This window comes from Nelumbo lutea, chromosome 7 (genome assembly GCF_056320005.1).
Source record: "Nelumbo lutea isolate HS-2025 chromosome 7, American lotus-T2T, whole genome shotgun sequence".
NCBI classification, from domain to species: Eukaryota; Viridiplantae; Streptophyta; class Magnoliopsida; order Proteales; family Nelumbonaceae; genus Nelumbo; species Nelumbo lutea.
In genome coordinates, this window is record NC_142690.1 from 24,928,646 (window position 1) to 24,951,888 (window position 23,243).

General features: G+C 38.3%; 1 protein-coding gene and 1 pseudogene across 3 annotated transcripts in view; both read left to right on the top strand.

Moving 5' to 3' along the window:
- LOC148845740 (protein FAR1-RELATED SEQUENCE 3-like) overlaps positions 1-7,438 on the top strand; it is a 46,551-nt gene extending 39,113 nt beyond the window's left edge. Inside the window, exons 6-7 of one of the 3 annotated variants that reach the window (XR_016102106.1) lie at positions 5,384-5,515; positions 5,778-6,185. Coding sequence is in view for 1 of the 3 variants with exons in the window: in XM_088954105.1 (XP_088810231.1) it covers positions 5,384-5,428 (45 nt within the window). In the remaining 2 variants the exon portion in view is untranslated. Of the gene's footprint in view, positions 1-5,383; positions 5,755-5,777; positions 6,186-6,797 lie in introns of those variants that run through there. The other 2 variants (XR_016102107.1, XM_088954105.1) reach the window with 2 other exon arrangements.
- A 1,006-nt stretch (positions 7,439-8,444) lies between these two features.
- Positions 8,445-9,200, top strand: LOC148845741 (enoyl-CoA delta isomerase 2, peroxisomal pseudogene; annotated as a pseudogene).
- Positions 9,201-23,243: the final 14,043 nt, after the last annotated feature.

The window sequence follows — 23,243 nt, forward strand, 5'->3', positions numbered from 1 at the left end:
TTAAGGTTCTTAGAATGTCATCCCTCTGAAAGTTGATCATCTACTTCAACATCTGATGATGACCCCTGTTTATAAGGGACAATGGCTGGGGGATCCCACCTTGAAAGGACTCATCCCTGTAGAGACATGGAAGCTGATGTTGTACCAGTATTCAGCCCATGGTAACCATCTGGCCTATTGATTACCTCAGACTGTCCATTGGTTTGTGGGTGATAACTTGTAGAATGCAGAATGGGTGATCTCCTGAATAAAGACTTGGGCCAATTAGGCTGCTGTGAAAGGATGGCCCAAGGTTGCAAAATAACTGTATGATGAGAACCTGGGTTGGCACCCACCCCCCCTCCCCAGCACCCACAGCCCAAGTCTAGGAACCCTAGGCATCAGACACCAAAGCCAATGACTCAGAGGGAGTGTTGTGTTGTATACACCAGGAGGCCACATCAGCATAACTAACTCAGCCTCCCCATGTGCTTGGAGTTGGCGTGATAGGAAAGAAACCTGTTATGATGAGAGATATAAATGGCTCATGAGAAATATCTGAAATACCTTTCCCTAATTCTCTTCCCTCTTCTCCTTCTCTTTTATCTATTTCAGGAGGTGAGCTCCCTTGAAGAAGCTCAGCTGTTTGAAGTTATCGACTGGTATCAGAGCCTGTGGTCCAGGATGCCCAACACTAGAGCTAGTTCCTCGGATGAAAGAATGGATTGGCTGGAAGTTCAACTCCACAAACCGGATAGAGATTTAAAGGAGATGAAGGTAACTCTCTTTGTGTTCATCTCAGTTCGACAAAATCTCCATAGGTCGAACAGGGAAGGTGAACAAGAGGGGATAGCCACCGGCCAGCAGGAAATCCATCTTGTAGGACCTTGAAGATCAATTTTCCAATCTTCTCAGGTGTGAGGACCTTGTACCTTGGATTAACAGAGTTGAACAATATTTTGAATATCATGATGTCGCTGCTTCTTAGAGGCTCCAACTTGCCTCAATTCACTTGGATGGGGAAGCCAACGTCTGGTACCAATGGTACCAGAGGTTTCATCCTCAAATGACCTGGCTCGATTTCACTGAAGCCCTCGATGTATGCTTCAGCCTTTCTAGGTTTGAAGATTTCGATGAGTCCCTTGCCAATTTTCGCCAGGTCGGATCACTGGGGGAATATCAGAGTCAAATTGAAAGACTGGCTTAGGGTTCATGGGTGGCCGGAGAAGGATTTAATCAGGTGTTTTGTCGGAGGGCTCTAGGAAGATATTAGACTCGAGGTGAAGGTCATGCAACTGTCAATGGTAATGGCTATTTTAGGGTTGGCCAGGTTATTTGAAGAGAAGATTGACAAAACCAAAATGACAAATCATCCCTTGGACTACTCATTAACCCCCCCCCCCCCCCCACCCACCCACCACCACCACCACCACCACCTAGACCTGAACCAGAGTTGGCCTTAAAGTCTTCCCCACCATAGGTTGAACCGGGTTTACCCAAGACCTTAAACCAGGTCCTTGTACCCATTAAGAAACTCTCATGGGCTGAGATGCAGGCATGCAGAGATGAAGGGCTGTGTTACAATTGTGAAGAAAAATTTTTCCCTTAGGCATTGTTGCAAGGCCCAACAGTTGTTTCTGCTATAGCCTGAGGAAGTTGAAGATGACTCTGAGGAGATTGAAGATGCCCCAGTGGGACAGAGAGATCCCTTTGTGGAAGTTTGTTGAACTTCATTACCACTGAGTTGATAAAACAGACTGTGATGGCAGTGGAAGCTATAGATCCCTTTGTGGTCCATGTGGCTAATGGGCACAAGATTATGTGTGATGGAGTTTGCAAAATGGTGGGGTTGCAGGTACAGAATTGCATGTTCCATACCAACCTGCACCGGTTGGAGTTCACTGGGACTGTTGCATGTTAGTCTGCTGAAACCATGCATATATCTCCTTCAGCTAGAGTCAGCAGTACTCTACCTCAGTTCTCAGAGCCAGAGGAGGGTTCACTCATACTAGAACCTCAATCCATCTGTGATTTCAGGTGGATCAAGTTGGGTACAAAGAGAATCAAACAGGCTCTTGTTAGATGGAAGAACCTTAAGTGTAGAAGATGCAACATGGGAAGATGTTTCAAGGCTGCAGCACCGATTTCCTGATTTCAACCTTGAATACAAGGTTGTTTACAAAGAGGATGGGGCTGATGGGAACCTGGGTCAACACAGCAGCCCCCACCAGCACCCACAGCCCAAGTCCAGGAGCCCCAGGCATCAAACACCAAAGCCATCAGCTCAGAGGGAGTGTCTTGTGTAGTTCAGCCCATCAAGTTTGTATACACTAGGAGGCCATGTCAGCAGAACTAACTCAGCTCCCCACATGTTTGGTGGCATGACAGGAACCTGTTATGATGAGATATAAATAGCTCATGAGAACCCTAAGGAACGGCAATAAATATCTGAATCACCTTTCCCTAATTCTCTTCTCCCTTTCTTCTCCTCCTGTATTCATTTTAGGAGGTAGAGCTCCCTTGAAGAAGCTCAGCTGTTTGAAGTTTATCACTGTACTTCATCAACCTGTCCACCACCACTAATATAACAGACTTCCTGGCTGATGGGCAGGCCTGTGGTGAAGTCTATGGTAACATCATTCCAGAAGTGTTCAGGTAAAGGTAAAGGTTGAAGGAGGCTAGCCGGAGCTACAGTCTCATTCTTGTACTTCTGACAAATAGCACACTTGACAACATACTCTTGAATAGTCTTTCTCATACGTTTCCACCCTTTAGGCTCTCAGCACCCCTGAATGCCCTCCAAGTGTTGAATCATGGAATAAGTGTAATAGTTCTGACAAGTTTAGTGAGGTGGATGAAAGAACAAGCCTCCCTTTGTGAAAAAAGATCTGGGCCAATGAGAAAGTAGCCCAAGTATGTGATAAGCTAGTCAAGGAGAAATTTAGCGATGAATTTTTTTTTTAAGATAAATAAAGAAAAAAATCTATTAAGAATGATAAAGAAAAGTACAAGAAGGTATAAAGAATCACCCACAAATAAAAGATCCCAGCAACAAACTATCGCTTACCCAACCAAACCTTGACACTATCCCTAATAAACCCAAGAAAATTCAATTAGAACACAACCAAAATCCTAACTTAACCCCTTGCTCACATCTCACCTTCCCAGAGACCATAAACAGACAAAACCACCCCACCCGAGACCTCTACACAAGAAACAATACTTATCCCAAGCCTTCTAACAAATGAATCAAACAACCTCTTTCTCTTTCTTGACAGCTCTTCTATTCTTCTTAACCCTCTTGTTAATGCCTACCCTAAATAAATCCCCTTTCAATCTATCAAGCACCTTTGGAACTGGCACAAATCTACTAAACTTTTGGTGTCTAAATCTTTTAACTGCATTGAGACAACCCTCACAATTCTTCCATTCTCCATAGAATTGACTAATCCTTTCTAGCTCAAAGACGCATTTTTCTCAAACACTTGCTCCGCTACCAAGTCATCTTCCCTTTTTTGTAAGGGCCCTGTTTTGCTCGAAAATGCCCCTCTATCCATTCTTCAAAGTCCCACCATACCTTTCTTCCACTTCCCTTGAGGCTTTCCTTGCAAAATCCTCTCTCCCCAAGAAGAATAATCCCCCAATATTTTGCTTACCTCTACCGCTTTGTTAATAACTTTTTCAAGTCGGCTTTTCTTTTCAACTTCATGGATCTCATCCATCCTGATCTCTTCTACCTCCTCATTGTTCTCCAACTCCAATCCTCTTCTAGAAGTTTCAGTTTGTAATTCCTTTTCCTTTGGTAGACTTTTACTCCGTTAACCTCATTCCCTTCACTTCCTCTTTTTTACCAAAACCGCCTTCTTCCTTCTCCTCCCCTAAGTTTTCCCCATCACCTCTCCTCTACCTTTTCCTCTCCCTCCAACCCCTTCTTACCTCCCTCCTTATCCTGCCTGCGAGGATCAAATCAGATCCTTGATTTTTTTGCCAGATTGTTGCAGGCCAACATCTACGAGCAAGGCCTGTCTCTTGCTGGATCCTTTTACTACTTCCCCTTTGCTCTCTCTCTCTCTCTCTCTCTCTCTCTCTCTCTCTCTCTCTCTGCTTCCTGAAGATCCACTCTCAGAATGTTGTTGACATCCAAACTTTCAACCTCCCATTGAGTTCTTACTGAAGAAGATGGACAAAAAAAAATCGTCTATCATCGCCCCTTCCTTACCAATCACATGTTCCCTTAAAAGCTCATGTGCCTTCTCAATATCCAAGCTGTTATTCTTATTTGGCTCAATCTCTTTTCCCGGCCCATCATCTTTGGGTTTCACCATAATAGGCCCATTTGTACCATCAACCTTTCCTCCATCAAGACTCCTCTGCAAGCTAGTGCGACTTTACTCAAGATAGACTCAGACCACAAGTTGAACGGGAGGCCCAGAATCTTCAGAATGAGGCTTCCCTCTTAAGTCTTCTCATTACAAGCAGGACTCCAGTTTTCAACCATAACCAGACCTTCACTGGTCTCCAATGTACAAAAATTGAGTTTGGTGTTACCAATCTCCATAATGGCTTTATTGAGATTGAATGGCTTGAGTAAAACTGTGTCTTTCAGCTGCAACTTAGTTTCAAGTGTATTCAAGATGTCCTTCCAATCTTTCACTCTATTTTTAGTTAAGATAACCATTTTTCATCCCATTTTTCACTACCTTCATTTGCAGCCATCCTTGGGGCCATCGTAAGACAAACCAAAGGTAACTCTGGGTCTATATTCTGTATTGGTTCCTCCTGGCTCTCCTGCTGACACTCCCCTTTAGCCTGTTCAATTCTTTGATCTTCAACAATCCTAATTAAATATTCCTATAACAGACCATTTATGACTTCCCATCCGAAATTGTTTCTACCCTCTGGAAAGCAGATAACTTGTCTCTGTTCTCAGCCAAACTGTTCTGTTAGTACCAGAAACCACCCCTTTAAGTTTCTTTGTTCCACCTGGTAAATCCTTTCTTCCATCTCCAATGTATTCTTCCAGCCTGTCTGTTTCACCAACTGAATAGCTCCATCTACAAAACCTTTGAGCTACCTTGCTGCATCCCAGGAACACATTTACTCTCCTTCTCTAATCAGTAGGGTCTTTACCTCTGCTTCTAGTTCCCTCAAGCAGGAAGGTTTTGGCCTTGATCCTCATTTCCTTTCTCCACTTCATCTAAGGATCAAAAAAATGAAAAAAAAATTATAGCTTTGATCTACCCAATTTAATTTAATAATGGAAGGTCTTAATGATTGGCCACAATTGAGTGATTCAATCCAGGTTCAATGTTCTTTTGTTTCCATTTATCATCATCAAAAAGTAGTACTATTTGACATTGCAAATAATTTCTTTATCATCCACCAATTTTTTTTTCTTTGGCAGGCTGGGCCTTCTTCAGGGCCATTACAGAAGAAGATGAGGCAATAGGAGGATCCAAGCAAATTTTCTTTTGTTATGGACCATGCCATGTCATGCTCTTCAATGAGCGTTACCTGTGCCAGTATGTTCTGAAAGGTGAAGCATATAACCACATTTCCATTCACTCATGCGGTTTACCTCTGTAAATATTAGTCATTGTGCAACAATGAGTTTCAACCTCCAATATATGAAAAGTTATAGTAGCCCAAGTGGCATCACTTGAATGATAATGATCATTTCCATTTAGCGTTTTTTTTTGTCCATTTAGTATAGATTGTTTTTTGAACATTTTGGTTTTGTATATACTTATCAATAAAAGAAGCATTTTTATTGTCTCCTGTTTCTACTATTGGCACAGGCTATGACTACATTACAACAGGACGTTACTGGATTGTTTTGTGGTGCAGTCCATTGTTTAATGTTTCTGTTATTGGTTCCTTCCCCTCATAAGACTAGTGAATTAAGGTTCATTTTTTATTTGAAGGGTTGCACAAAAGGGGGCTCTGCTTGAAACATGGTGGGTTTAATTAAGATCGTGTTGGGGTTTTTTGGCAAAATGTGAATCCATCTGGGCTGGTTCTTCGGTTCATTTTTGCCTGTTTTATCTACGACTTGCAATCCTGTCAGTTAGAAAATGATCCTTATTTAGGGAACCTTAAGTTTTATTTATTAAGAGCCAGAGTAACAGATTGCTTTTCAAATATTTTTGTTTCTAGTATTGGAATTTGCGAAATATAAGATCTGAAGAATGTGGTGATTTCAACAAGCAGTTTGTTTTAGTTTAGCGTTAGGAAACTTTTAAGGGTTCTTTTGGTTTGCAGTTGGGATTAGAATCAGAATGGTATATTCCATGCCTGTTTGATTCAGATGGCAATCGGAATCAGCTGGAATGGGATTATCATTCCCAAGGCAGAGGGAATGTCTATTCTTTCAAATGTGGGAATGCCATTCCATCAGGTATGGTAATCAGATTATGATTTTATTCAACTAAATGATTGGAATTAGAATGGTCATTCTCGTTCTAATTTCAAGCCCCTAGTCCCACAAAACAAATGGACCATAAAAGGCCACAGCTGAAGGAGAATCTTGGGGGATATTTGTTGTAAATAAAAGTTTAGGGGGACAAGTGTCATTGACCCATAGTAGAGGTGTTTTGTTGCAATTGCTAATGAAAGTTGTGTTGGAAGGTTTTGGAATCCATCATATGGATGTTTGACGGTTGGATGAAATTTCAAAAAAATTTCTAACCCTTACGGGAAACGATTTCCTGGTGAATTTGAAAATTGAATTTTTCAAATCGATCTTACACTAAACCAAACCAAATTTGAAACCAAACGAAGAGGGAGATGTATACCTGATGCACATTTCACAAATGCAGATCCCAAGGTGGAAGTTCACGCCCAAATCTGTCATAAAACCAACCTCCATTGAAAGTGGCGCATGAAGTCGGTTCAACAATACAGTTTTCAACAAAGCTGTGATCCAACTTGCTTGAATCGAATGAGGTAAGTGAATCTGATTTTCTTCTGAGTTTTTCTTGCAAAAGCAAAGAAGAAAACTAATATAAATCAATTTTTGAAAGCCTAGATCGTGATAGGGTTTCTTGAAAGACAAAAGAGAACAAGAGAGAACAAGAAAGAACAAGAGATAGTGATATTCTAGTCTGATTCGCCATTTTCTTCTTTTATCTCCTTATGGAGCACTCTCTTAATCAAATTAAGAGATTATCCAAATCTAATTTGGATTTGGACTCTATTAAGATATAAGTCTTATCCTCTTAAGATGATGGGTGTTTCATAACCATTTCTAAATTCATATTTGGCCTAAAGTACATGACAACTTAAGTTATGTGACAACTTATTTAATCATATTAACTATGGGACTTAGGTCCATTTACTTCAAAGGCTTACGACCCAAGATATTGTATGGCCAACTTAGGCCTGATTTGTATGGTGTGAGACCCAATAATAAATTCACATTGGTTCGGCTCAACTTCTGTGAAAAAGCTTGGCTGAATTCACTATTAAACGTAATGAACCCCTGAGCGCATCACTATGATCTCAATATGGACCCAACATTTACACCTAAATGATCTTTGAATTCAGTCATCATATGAAAACCCAAGAATAATGAACTTAAGTAAGATAAAACCCACCAAGTAATCAACCTTGTAATGATTTCTTACACTTAACAACCCATAATGATCACAACTCTCAGGAATTAAAACCTTTTGTAAATATTTTTCATAAAACGTTATATATATTTTGCAAAACCAGATTTCAAACACGGTTGAAATTCACTGCCATTAGTTTAGGTTTCTATTAGAGAGAGTGTAAACCCTATCATTCACTTTGTCCGACAAAGAGGCCAATTCTATCATTATGATCATCTACTCAGGTGAATTCTCAGACTACCCCAATATATTTAGGTTTTGATTCTTGATGGATCTCACTGATTGGCATGTCAAAGATAGTTCAATCCAACATTTAGTACAACACCATAATCAAGTCTAGGGTTGTGTAACTTTTTCAATTTTGCCCATCAATCTTTAAGGTCTAAGATATAATTGAAAAATGGTACGAGTTCAATGTTTCATCTAAAAACACACTGCATGTGATTTGTATCTAATCCTAGTAGATGAGACAAGCTACCCCAATTTCTTTGACAGCACATCAGTGTCAAGCTTAATAGGATAAACTCCCTAAGTCCATCTAATGGTTGAAAACGTTTTAAACTAACACCAATCTAATAAATATCCAATTTAAAAGTTAAATACAAAAACATACTAATATTAACATGTTTAATGATATACTTTTATTCACTTATAATAAATATATCTATATATTAATTTGATTGGAACTATACACAATGTACAACAATTTGAGGGGTTATTGTCATTAACGCCGTTAGTATTGGGGGCATTTATAATTTACCCAAAATATAAAGGATCCATTCTCATTCATGGGGTAAAGCCGTAAAGAGAACTCTGGAATTGAGAACTTAGAAAACTGGCTAGAATCTCATAATGGAAAACAAGCAGAATTTCCAACATGTGAATCAATGGCGAACTTGCCGGCTCGAGAAACGCGGCCGAGTCTACGTCCTAACCCTAACCGGGAAAGACGACCATCGCTTCAACCCATCTTCCATCGACGACATCGCCGCTGCCCTCAAGACGATCGAGCAGTCCCCGGACGCCGGCGCCCTCGTAACCACCAACGAAGGGAGGTTCTTCTCTAATGGCCTGGACCTCAAATGGATAAAAGATAATCTTTCCTCTTCTGGCCTCACTATCATCCAAGACAAATTTGAAGGTCTCCTCTGCCTGATGATGAAACTCGGCATCCCAACAGTGGCCGCCATATGCGGGCACGCCGCGGCCGGGGGATTCATGCTGGCACTGGCTCACGATTACAGGTTCATGAAGGATGGAAAAGAAGTGCTCTACATGAGCGAATTGGATCATGGGATGTTCATGCCCAGGAGTCTGATGGCAGTTATAAAAAGCAAGATTGTGATGGCTAATACTCTGATAGACGTGGTGTTGAAGGCCAAGAAGTTCAGGGCTTCCGAGGGTTTTGATTCTGGGTTTGTGAATGAGGTTTATGAGGATTCTGCAAAGACACTTGAGGCTGCAATTCTTGAAGCTGAGAAGCTAGCGAGTCGGAATTGGAAGAGAGACAGTTATGCTAATTTGAGGGCTGCAAGTTTTCCAGGTGTAGTTGAAGAATTGGAAGCTCATAGGGATCCTTATGTCTGGCGCCTGGGTTCGAGGATGTAATAATGGGGGGAAAGTGGGTGTTATTGTACTTCTTAAGCAAAGGAGGATTCGTAGTGCTGGTAATCAGTAAGATCTTTTTTTTTTCTTTTTTTAAGGGTGAAAAAGAGCAGAGTTATGATATTTAGGTCATCTAAGTGTAGACATTTGGTTGTCTCATAAATTCATCTGCCACAATATTCTTATGGAATTTGTGGGAGCTTCGTACAATGAATCCATGAGATTCTTAGCCTTAAATAATCTCAAAGATCTCAGTTTATCGAGCCTGTTTGTCTGAATAAATTGTAATGATAGAAGCATATTGTGTTCCTTGCTAATTTTCATATTTAGTATTATTTTGTTTGAACGAAGTGCTAAGTTCAAATGTCCAGGATCAAAGGGTAGGGTGATGCCTTGACGTTTAGATTGTACTCTTCTTTTTTTTTAATGGAATCTGCATTGGTACTGTCCGTACTTCTCCGATTTTATTTTACCTATAAAAAAAAAAGCATCCCCTCGTTTTTTTTTTTCTTTTGCTGCAAAAAAAGCATCCTCTCTTGCTGTGTGCAATCTAGGCGCATAACAGTAGCATTTTGAGATTTTTAAGTTGATATTCTAGGATCATTAGTAGAGAATTACTATGGTCTAGTAAATAGTAATTACTCCTCGTTTGCTGTCTAAGTAGGATTAGTAAATGTAGTCGGTGGTGTTTGTGTATTTCGCTACATGAGTCTTACGGTGCTATTTTTGTTAGCAAAGCAAGATCAAAAACTATTCTGTGTGTTCTTCTCGTTAATTGGATACAGGTAGTGTTTTCTTTTTGTTTCTTTTTCCCTGCTCTATGATTGTTTTCCCAGCATTTGGTTTACCTTATTGGGTACTTATTGCTTCTTTTGTCTGTTTTATTTTTTCATTTGTTTGTTGTTTGCATTTGTTATAGATGGATGACTTAGATTGTATTTGGTACCATTGCTGTTTCTACCTGAAGGCTTTGGAAGGAGTACAAATACAAATATGTAGAGTGCAAGGCCCTGTATTTTGTATGTATTTGTACTCTTTCCAAACTGAGCTGAAACGTTTTGGGTTGATCAATACAAATTGGTGAGAGATATTTTTTCTACATGAAACATTTTGGGTTGATCAATACAAATTGTTGTTTCTACCTGATATGTCAATTCTGATGTTTCAACAATGTCAATGATCAGTCTGACATATGCGTTTTTTCTATTTGAAATGATTCTAATATGTGATGTGACAGCACATATTTCTCACCAATTTGTATTAATCAACCCAAACATTTCAGGTAGAAACAGCAATGGTACCAAACACAACCTTAAATGATCTACAGGATGCTTTTGCTAGCATGCTTAATGGTGATGCTAATGGGAGTGTAGATGTCATCAATTTATAGGGGGTATGACTGAAAACATTATGGATTACTGGGGTTTAAGTCTTATTGGAAGAGTGTTCCCGATAGTGTCCATTCCATTGGCTGATATGATAAACAGATTGCATGTAATATAAGGGGTCAACGGAGTGTCCATTAGAGTCATTTTGCTGCATAAGTTTAGGTATGAGGTAAATTATCAGAATGTTGTTCATGGATAATTTTTTAACCAGTAGATCCTGTTAAAAGAATGGGCTCTTTGGAGACCACAGTCTGAGTGGGTTCTCAAAGATGCAAAGGTATGGATTCAGATCCAGAACTTCCCTCTTGAACATGCAAGGAATGAAGTTGGGTGCTGAGTTCAATCTACTAGTGGTAGGTTGAAGGAGGTTATTCCTCACCATTAGGCTGAAGGTGGTTATCCCAATTGATGGACCTTGAAAGTTGGAGCTTTCGTGAGTAGTTCTGCTTGGGTTCTTTACAGATATGAAAATTTACCAGTCATTTGTTATTTGTATGGGAAATTAGGTCATCTCTGTAGACGTTGTGTTCTTCATTTGCCAGAAACAGATGATCTTGATAGATTCTTTAATGCCAGGTTGATGAATCTACCAGGCCATGGTTGTCAGCAGGAGGAATTGGAAGTCAAGATTTAAAAAAGATGCAGTGTGGGTACAAATTTTTAAGATCTAAATACCTTTCTAATAATGAGTTGTGCCCGAGGGAGATTGGAAGTCAAGATTCTCTTATATGGAAATGTATTTCCAAGGGTCTTTTAGAAATGAGAAAGATTGGGCTTTAGAAGTCTGTAAAGACTCAAGGATGTCAATTTGGGAAATGCTTTTGGATTAAGGGTAAAAATGGTTATTATAGTCCTATGGGCTCACCTCTAGATTTAAAAATTTAAGGATTCTTGTTGTTAATTCTACAGGGCAATGGAAATATGAACCTTTGAGGGAGATGTTTTTTTGGAGGATACTATTAAGGATACTTCTCAAACCCATATTTTTTTGCAGAACAATGGTTACAAATTTATTTGGACTTTATCTAAAAATTATGTTTTTAATGTTTTCTTGTGACAGGATGGTAGAAATGTTGCTTTAAATTCTGAAATTAGGAGGATTTTAAGCAAGATTCAAAAATTGAAAATTCCCCATAATGTAAATTATTCATGTGGAGAATGTTTAGAGGTTTTATTCTGTTTAGATCTGTTTTAGTAAATTGGGGGAAAATTAAGGATAAATCTTGTGTATTGTTTCCCTTTTTGTGATTATAAAGAGGAATTAATCACTATTTTTTGTATTAATTGTCCTTTAGTAAGAGATATTTTGTTTATGTGCTCTCTGAATATTAGTGTAGATTGATTTCAGGAAAATAATAGCACAAGTGATATTGTTTGCGATTTCTTAGCTTCGTTTGATGATAAATTGGATAAAATGTTAGTGTTGTTTTTCAAAAAAAAAATGTTAGTGTTGTCTTGGGAGGGCTATTTTTTCAATTGAATCAATGTTCTGTTAATATTCTCTTAGTTCAGGTTAAATATGTTTTTAGAAATTGTAATTTGAGTAGAGGAGTAATCCAGGTTTAAATATTCAGAATAAGGAAGTCTTTTGTTCTAGCTCTCCAACTGGTTTTGTTGAATTAAATTGTCATTATGGTGTTGAGAATGATGGTTCTGCTATTGTTGGGTATGTAGCCAAATATGAAGAGGGTCTCTTTATTTGGTGCTGGCTGCTGCAGGTGAATCAGTGAGCTGCTATACTAATGTCCGATTCCCTTTTAGCGAGCCTTGAATTCTATTACTGAATGCTTGAAGGGGCTGTAATTATATTTTGGATAATACTTTTGCACAAAGTAAATAGTATATATGAGTAGGAATGCTAACCAGGCAGCTCATTCAGTAGCCTAGGTGATAATGTTCTAAGTGATCAGCACGGAACTGGAGCTCTGTTACAGAAATCAATGGTTGGAAAGCTCAAAAGAAGGAAACTGTTAATGACTAATCATTTTGATTGGGTAGATGGAAACAAAGAGTAAGATCAGCCAGGACAGATGAAAGAAGATTAGAATTGAAACTTGGAGAGGGATGTCACCCCAACACAAGAGGGTTGTTAATGGCAATTAAAATGTGATCAGAAGAAGCAAAGATTAATTTTCAGAAAAAAAAAATTAATGCAGACGCAGGTTTTGGAAAGAACGAGAGAAGGAATTCAAGGAGGCGTTAATTGTTAAAGCAAATCAAAAGAAAATAGATTATTTTTTAAAACAAAAAATGCAAAAGACATGTTTTATGTGTTCATTGTTTTCAAGGCTAAAACCAAAAACATGTTCTTGACTTGTGGTTTCAAAAATATGTTTTCATCTCATTTAATATCATGTTTCATGAATCATATTAGATTTTTTTTAATAACCATTACTTTGATGGTTCTAAAAGCATGTATTGTTTTTTGAAACAAAATCAACTTATATTTTCCTTTGAAAACAAAATAGAACAGACTATTCATTCTCAACTAGATAGACAAATGACTAAAATGCCATTGTATTGTTGATTTTAACACTCCCCCTTAAGTTGGAGAATATATATTATATAATCTCAATTTGCCACATATGTAATCTACACTGCCCCGAGACAACCCTTTTGTAAAAAGATCTGCCCATTGATTTCCTAAACTGACATGAATTGTAGTTATTACTCCATCAATCACTTTTTCTCTTACAAAGTGGCAATCGACTTCAATATGTTTTATTCTCTCATGGAAGACAGAATTAGAGAAAATGTGTATAGCAGCCCGATTATCACAGTATAACGTTATGGGTCTATCAATTGAAAATCTCATTTCTTGTAACAAATTCTTCAGCTAGACTAGTTCATATGTAGTATGAGTCATAGCCCTATACTCAGTTTTTACATTGTTCCTTGCAACTATTATTTGTTTCTTGCTCTTTCAAGTTACCAAATTGCCACCAAGGAAAGTACAATACCCTGTAGTTGACCTTCTGTCTAACACAGATTCAGCATAATCAGCATCTGTATATTCTTCTATCTCAAGAGTTCCTCTACTCTTGTATAACATACCACGACCTAGAACACCTTTCAGATACTTAACTATCCTTACAACTGCTTCTCAATGTGGGATTCGAGAATGTTGCATAAATTGACTCACCAAACTTATAGCAAATGATATATCTGGTCATGTGATTGTTAGATAATTCAATTTTTCCATCAACCTCATATACCTTACAAGATCATCAAACTCTTCACCTGCATCAACACTCAACTTAGCATTTGGTTCCATACGTGTCTCGACTGGTTTAGCACCTAACAGTCATGTTTCTTCAAGTAGGTCAAGAACATATATCATTTGACATAAATTAATTACATGCCTTGACCTTGCAAATTCTATTCCCAGGAAGTACTTCAGCTTATCCAAATCTTTCGTATTGAAGTGGTCCTGTAGGAATTTTTTTCAACCTGTCAATCCCATTACTGTCACTCTCAATTATGACAATATCGTCCACATACACCACTAGCAAGATTTTCCCATCTTTTGAGTTATTGATGAACACAGAATGATCTACCTAACACTGTTTCATCCCAAAGTTCTTCACTATTTTATTGAATCTGCCAAACCACGCACGTGGAGAATATTTCAATCCATAAATTGCCTTTATAAGCGTATAAACCTTACTATCCTCCCCCTAAGCAACAAACCCTGGTGGCTGTTCCATATATACCTCCTCAATGAGATTATCATGCAAAAAGGCATTCTTGATATCAAACTACAAGAGAGGTCTGTCATACATACCTACTAATGAAATCAATACCCAAACTAAGCCAATTTTAGCCATAGGAGAAAATGACTCTATATAGTCCACACCATACAACTGAGAATAGCCTTTGGCCACTAACTTGGACTTTAATCGTTCCACACTGTCATCTGAAAGATACTTCACTGTGTAGACTCATTTACACCCAACAACATGCTTACCAGTTGTGAGAGTAATAAGTTCCCACATGTGATTTTTTCGTAAAGTAGACAATTCCTCTTCCATTGCTTGTCGCCACCCTAGAGAGGTAAGGGCTTCCTAGACATTCTTGGGAGTGGAAACAATGGATAGCAAGTATACAAAATGGCGATGGAAAGCAGAAAGGTGAGCAACTAAAACATAATGAGAAATAGGATGAGATGTACAATTATGTTTACCTTTCCACAATGTAATAGGAAGATCAAGATCGAAAGGAGGAGGTGCAACCACAGGATCTGTCAACGAGGACTAAACTGGATGAGAAATCGGTGCTCTTCTGTGAGTATAAACTTGTTTGATTGGTGGCATCTCAATATTAACCTGCACAGGTGAAGGTGGGGATGGAATAGAGACTACAAGAATGGGGTCCTCTATTGGAACAGGAAGTGGAACCACAAGAGCAGGAGAAGAAGCCTCAGTACTTGAGAAAAAAAGGAACTGACTCAAAGAATGTGACATCCGAACACATAAAGGACCGACGAGAGCAAAGATTATGACACTTATACCCTTTTTGGGTCTTGGAATATCTAAGGAATATGCATTTGGAAGCACGCATATCTAACTTGTCTAAACCAGGTCCTAAATTCTGAACAAAGCAAACACAACCAAAGACTCTAGGCGTAAGAGGGAATGGAGAAAGAGTAGGGAACAATGATGAGAAAGGTGATTGACTCCCAAGGATGGACACGGGCATCTGATTGATGAAGAAACATGATGTTAAGACAACACCACTCCAAAAATGCTTTGGGACATTTATTTTAACCATAAAGGACCTTACAGTTTCAAGTAAGTGTCAATTTTTCTATTCAGCCACTCCATTCTATTGTGGGGTATAAGAACAAGTTTGATGAATGATCCCATGGTTCTTTAAATATTCCCGAAACGGTGTTGAGGTGTATTCTTTTGCATTATCTGAACGAAGAATTTTAACATGAATTTCAAATTGGAAACATATTTCAGCATAAAATTTTTGGAAAATATAAAATAATTCACTGTGATTTTTCATAAGATAAGTCATGTCATCCTTGAAAAGTCATCAACAAAACTTACAAAATATTAATAACCATTGTATGACACCACTTTGTTTGGACCCCAAACATCTGAATGAACTAAAGAAAATGGACTCAAGACACAACTATCAACTCTTGGACTAAAAGAGACTCTTATGGTATTTCCGAAGCTGACACGATTCACAATCCAACGATGAAAGATGACTTAAGGACAGAATCAACAACTTCAAAGCTTTGAGAGATGGATGACCAAGTCTGCAATGCTATTGGAGATGAGTAAGAGATGACTGAAAGGCTACCGGTAGGCCACCACCATTAAGGTAATACAATCCACCTGCTTCATGTCCTCCACCAATCTTCATCCCCATTTTGAGATCCTGAAACACACAAGAGGAGGGATAAAAGGTTATAGAGCAATTAAGTGACTTGGTCAGTCTACTAACAAACATAAGATTAAAGGGAAACTTAAGTACATATAAAATAGAGGATAAAGATAAGGAATTCATATCAACATCCCCAACACCACAGATGGGAGAGATAGAACCATTAGCAAGTGTAACTGTTTAGGATGTAGAAGATGGGAAAAAATAAGAAAATATATCTAAAGTCCCAAACATAAAATCCAAGGCTCCAGAGTCAATGATCCAGGATGAGGGTTTGGAAGCCAAGCAAGCCATACTTGAATGGGCATGAGTAGTTGTATTCTATTGAGATGATGTTTAGTGGAACTTCTCATATACCTCACGTGGTACACTCACCATCTCCTTCCCAAAAGCACTAGTAGATGTAGAGGGAGTTTGATCAATTTGCTGATTTTCATTAACTGTACCACTGCCACTAGTCACAACATGGTTAGCCCAAGTGCTGGATGGACCATATAAATCATAGCAGAAATTAATAGTATGCTCCTCTAATCCATAATATGTGCATTTCCCAACTGCACTACTCCTTCCTCTACCATGACCTCCCCCTGACTCTCGACCACCACTGTAGCCACTAGATCGATTAACCATAGAACTACCTCAGTTTCTTGGAAACCCACGGCCACCACGACCTCCCCCTCTAGTTACCACAAAAGCATATCTGTCCGAGAGAGGAGGAGACTATGTAGAGTCAACAGATATCCTCCAAAAATGGGCAAACACTTCTTCAAGGGAGGGAAGACCTGAACCCCCCAATATTTGTGCCCGGACATGTTCTTATTCAGCCTTCAAACCCACTAGGAACCTTGTCACATCAAGTTGCTCTCGCTGTTGTTGTTAAACCTGAACATCCGGAGTCAGAGGATGATATACATTAAGCTCATTTTTTATATTCCTCATGCTTACATAGTATTCCTCCAAACTTTGGTTATTTTGCTTCAAATTAAATTACTCTTGGTACAGCTGCTATACCCTAGTAATATTATTGGCTGGATTTAAGTTTCTTAGCATGGTCCCAAATTTCTTTAGTTGTATCTAGGAACATAAAATTCACACTAATTTTAGATTCTATGCTATTTCACAATCAGGTCATGATTTGTGCATCCTCCTGTTCCCAATCATTGAACCCTAGAGAATCAGAGGAGGGCTTCTCCTTTCTCACATGTTCTGTCTTTTTCTTGGCTTTTAAAAATACCTTCACAAATTTTGCCCACGACACATAGTTCTCACCATTCAACTTAATAGATGTCATTTGAACATTTAGGTAACCTGAAGAAATCATAACACCTATTTTATTGTCATTCTCATTTCTAATTGATGCCATCTTAGCTAATTCACCTTACTTCACAAAGAAATCATTGTTATAAGTAGAGTATTCACCTTCGAGTATTCAACACAACTTCACGCACCACCACAGAACCTTAACTCACTTTCAGCACCACTAACTTCTCCAAATACACATCACACATCTACCCCAACTCACTTTCAACACCACCGACTTCTTCAAATACACATCACACACCTAACACAATAACTATAATCACTCAATCATTAAATCAAACACCTGGATTGCACACTACAGAACCAATCACACACCTAATACAAGAGATGTAATCACTTAACCATTAAATAAAACACCTACATTGCACACTATAGAACCAACATGTACTCAACTGAACACTATTCCACCCAAACCTGCTCTCTTCGTACCATTGAATAGAGAGCTTCCTACCAATCACCACAAACAACCACTGCACCACACACCGGAGGCATGAAAGCCTCCTACAGAGAAAAACGATAACTCCTTTGCAGCCTTTCCCTTAATCTCCTAGTGAATCTTGAGAAATCTGCAAAACCCTAGAAAAGAGAGCAATAGAAAAAAAAATGGGTAAACCAGAAAAACAAGACGAGCAGATCTAAACTTATTACATTCATTCTGATACCATGTAAATTAATCTTAATCAATTCAGACCTGAAGTATGAGAAGAAGAAGAAGAAGAAGAAGAAGAAGAGAAAGGGAAGAAGGGTTCGGCTATAGTGGAAGAGTCACCCTCACCTAGTCGACCCACTTGTATTTATATTATATATAATCTGAAATACAAAAGACTAAATTGTCCCTCATTAAGTATGTGACACATAACTTAAACTTAAACAGAACAGACTATTCACTCTCAACTAGATAGACAAATGACTAAAATGCCCTTGTACTGTCGACTCTAACAGGAAAGAAGCATAAAGTTTCAGTACATTGAACTTTGTGGGTTATCTTAGGACTTTGATGTAAATCATTTGCATAAGATGCATTTTATGGGCTTAAATGTGACCAAATTCAAGTACTCTAACCTTAGAAACCAAGGGTCTAGTTCTTAAGTATTCCCAAACACATCCATTGACATAATGTGGAAAATCTAAGTTTGAAAACCTAAAGAAATGTTCTTGAACCTTTGTAATCAAAAGCTTAAAATTTCTTAGGTTGAGAGCTGTTAGTAATCAACTACCCCTGAAGTTATAGTCGATTAACCTTGACAAAAGGGACTTATATACTCATTAGTTGACTCCCCATGAAACTATAGTCAATTACCTATGACAGCTAAGGTTAGTGTCACTTGGAAACTATTGATAGTCAACTATAGAAAATCCATAGTTGATTATGTCTTACAACCGAAACTCAAAAATTGCTATTAGTCAATTATGAAGAGGAAGTAGTCGATTACTAGAGAAAAAAGATCCTTCCCTATGCATAATAGTCCATTAGTAGTTCATGCTAGTTAATTATTTGGTGAAAAATCTTATCATTTGAATTTATAATAATTATTTCCTCTTCTAGTAAGCCTTCAATCTTGTTGCCAAGTAAACAAAAAGCATTATGTGTAAGAGTTTTAGAGAAGAGATTTCTAAGCTTAATCATTTCATATAATGAGAACAACTAAGTAGCCTTTGGGCTTATTTCTTTCTCACTGAGATTTCTTAAGTCTCTTAAAGTGTTTGAGCCTATAGTCTTATACATACTCTTGCACCTGATATAGATTTGTTTGTATTTGTTTTTATTAATTTATCAAGAGGTTTGCTTGTATTTGTTATTTTCAGCCTATCCAGAGGCATTTGCATTGTATCTATGCATTACATTGTTATTATCTTGTTGTATTTGTATGTTCAAATATGAACACCATTATGTGTTTAGTTAGCACCCATAAGTCTAACGGTTAAGGTTTGATTAACACTAGAAAGTTCAACCATTTAGGCCTTATTAGCACTCATAAATCCAACTATTATAAGGTCCAATAGGCACTTAAAAATCCTATTGTTTGTAAAGTTTGTTAGAACTTGGAAGTCTAGTTATTTAAAAGAAATTCTCAAGAGGTGGACTGAGGAGATGACATAGGCCTAAGTTTGACAAAACCTCTATAAAATCTGTGCACCTTACTTTCTTACACTTATTTTAAATGTTCATTTATTCTATTATTTGCATCACATTTGCATAGCACACACACAACCTTTCATTCCATTAAAGTTTGTATTCATAAGTTTTAAAAAGCCTTAGTTGGGAAAAAATCGTTTAAAACCCAATTCACCCCCTCTTGGGTTTGGTTATCTGGGCAACAAAATGCCTCCTAAATAACCAATCAAAATGTTTCCAAAGTGAAAATAGAATCGAGAAAGAAACAAAAAAAAAAAAAGAGAGAGAGAGAAAAATATTGGAAATGTAATAACGATAATAAGTGATTTTGATCATTGGCTAAATGGTGATCTCAAGTGGTCCAATTTGTAGTTTGCAAACCCATGCTTGAACTATGAAAGCGATGAGGATGATGGTGTCAAGATTATTAAATAAAGAGAATTGCGAGTTTGGTTTGAATTGTACGTGGCCGAAGACCTTAAATGGAAAGAAATTGAGGAAAGGTAAGAATAAAACAAGGAATAAATGTGAGATCAAACTCGAAACATGAGCATTGCATACAAAAGGGTTAATTATGACTCAAAATCATGACAAGAATAATTCTCTATGTCACTTGTGGGAACTAAAAAGACTTGAACCATCAAACTTGATGTAAATGAATTAGGGTTATTGAATACTAGATGGTGAACAAATGCTTCCTTTCAAAAAAAGAAAAAGAAAAGTGTTTAGAATACCCAAAGCTAGTCATTATTACTGCTCATATGAAATTAAGAATGATTTAGGGCTTGTTTGTATTGATGGTGTTTAGTTGATAAGCGTTTTGTACAAATTTGTCTCAAAAAAATTGAGAGAAATATGCTTTAAATGTTTTCCTACAATTCAGCACCACTAGGTACTATTAGGCACTAATGGATTGCTCTCATATAACCCAAGAAAAATATTTTCTCAATTAATAGTTTAACCAAACAAAATTTCAGGTTTCATTAGGGGAAACACTTATTTGGCACCGAAGTGATGTTGATTTTCTGATAAATGACAATCGTACCAAACACCATCTTAGTTTCAAGACATTTACCGCCTGAGAAATATGCTTTAAATGTTTTCCTACAATTCAGTGCCACTAGGGATCACTCTCATACAACCCAAGAAAAATATTTTCTTAATTAATGGCTTAACAAAACAAAATTTCAGGCTCCATTAGGGGAAACACTTATTGGCACAGAACTGGTGTTGATTTTCTGATAAATGACAATGGTACCAAACACCATATTAGTTTCAAGACAGTTACCGCCTGAGAAATATACTTTAAATGTTTTCCTACAATTCAGTGCCACTAGGGATCACTCTCATACAACCCAAGAAAAATGTTTTCTTAATTAATGGCTTAACAAAACAAAATTTCAGGCTCCATTAGGGGAAACACTTATTGGCACAGAACTGGTGTTGATTTTCTGATAAATGACAATGGTACCACCTCATTCCTACTGTAAAGTCTTGAAGAACAACATGGCCAAGACTAGTAAGGTCGAGAAATCTCCAAGAGGCATTTTCCTTAGGCTATGTTTGGTTTGGAAGAAAATGTAAGGAAAGATAGGGATACAAATTTTATATTAATTTCCCTGTCTTTCCCTTCCTTTCTTTACCTTTCCTTCAAACCAAATATAGCCTTAAAGGAAGCAGAGCAGTGAAATTGGAAGATAAATTGAACAAACAATTTTTGAAAGATGCTTGGAAGCAAGCAAGCTCAAAAGGAGAGCAGTTGAGGTTGTAACAGTGAAGGCAACGCAACAATTATGAAAAAGATGGATATTCAAAATATGGGTAATGGCTTTTTCCCGATCAGTTTTGAATCCAAAGAACACTATAATATTGTCTTCGACAAAGGGCCTTGGTTTGTTAATCCATTGTCTACGATAGTTGAAGAAGTAAACATATGGGTTAGACTTCCAGGTCTTCCCCTTAATTTTGGGGGACTGTGTTCTGTGCACCCATGGGTGCACAAGACGATTGTACCCTCGAATGAAAGGCGAATACGTCATCTCATCCGTCTTAACTGGAAATTAACGGAACTTTTCTTTGTTACCGGTCGTTCGATTGGTTGAACCGGTCATTTTTAACTCTCCTTCCCATATTTGACTCTCCTCCACCGAATCCAAGCATCCATCGGCGACTCACTGCACACCGGCATCATGAACGCATAAGCCACCGGCAGCAGGAAAAAATCCACCGTCCCCCCACTCTCCCTCTCCTCCTTTATCCCGTCCGATACTCGTCCATTCTTTTGAAAGACTCCGTCAAGTTTCCGTCGGGAGCTGTTCCGATTCAGCACATTCTCTGTATTTACTGGAAATAATGCAGAAGGAAAAGTTGGAGAAAGAGAGTTCGGAAAGAACCTAAGCACTCAAATGGAGGAAGCGTTGCCTGAGCGGAGAGATAAATTTCTTTGGTACAACGAATTGAAAAATCATTTGAAGATAATTGATCCGAAATTATTTCACCCCTCCAAATCAATAATGCTAACGGCATCTTCAGATTGATCAATAGAAAATTAATAGGGCTTTTTATATTTTGAAGGGGGGAGACGAATTGCAGTGGAATACTACAAAATATCATCGTGGCAATACTAATTGCAGCAACAGTTGTCTCGTGCCTTCCTGTCCCGCAATTGTTCCTTTCTTCTTCGCCAATTCCCCTGCCATAATCTTGTTGTACCCGCCGCTGCCACCACAGCTAACTGCCACATACAGCACCAGCACCGCCTAAACTGGCCCCGGGCTTGGATTATACACCGCCGATTCCACATATGACCCTTTGTAGACCTTCCATTTGGTGTCCATTAGAGCCACCCCAGATGGGCATCCATTGTATGACACTTGGGATTTGTTCAGTGCTTCATACTTCAGTTTCTCGTTATAATCCGATACAACTCAACTGTTTCTATAGCATCAATTAGCCTCGCTGTTAATCTTAACACACCGTCGTTGTGGTCGTCGTCGCTGAAGGTGAGGCCATTGTGATGGGGCTCCATAAGTAATGGCACATCCTTGTCCAGTAGATCAAGGTTTTTAAAACCGAACCGGCCAGGGATTCGGTTTTCTCGGGTTGAATGGTTCAAGCATTTAAACTGAATGAATGGTTCATTTTGACAAAAAAATTAAAAACGGTCAAACTTTTGGATGGTTGGAATGGTTCAACCGCCTGTGTTAGCAATTTTCTAATCAAATCAACGGTTTTGGGGTAAAACAGAACCAATCACCTGACCGATTCTCGGTTTTTCCGGTCTGATTTTAAAAACCATGCAGTAGATCGTTGGGACCAAATCTTTGGGGCAGGAAATGGGACCAAATCTCTGGGGCAATGTCTCCTATCGGACGGGATAATGGAGGGGAGGGAGAGCGGGGGGACAGTGGATTTTTTTCACTGCCGGTGGCTTATGCGTTCATGACGCCGATGTGCAATGAGTCTCCAATGGATGCTTGGGTTCGGTGGAGGAGAATCAAAAATGGGAAGGAGAGTAAAAAATGTCCAGTTCAACCAGCCAAATGACTGGTAACAGAGAAAGTTTCCATTAATTCATAGTTAAGACGGATGAAATGACATGTTTGCCTCTTATTCGAGGGTGCACTCGTCCAGTGCACCCATGCGTGCACAGAATGCAGATTCTAATTTTGGACTCTAAAGCACCTCCAAAATGTTCTTAGACAACTTAGCCCTATTGTTAAACTTGATGAAAATATAGAGAAAAGATATCGAACCCTATTTCCTAGGGTTTGTGTCACTATCAACCTACAAGGCCATTAGCCTTAGAAATCCAAGTTACCATTG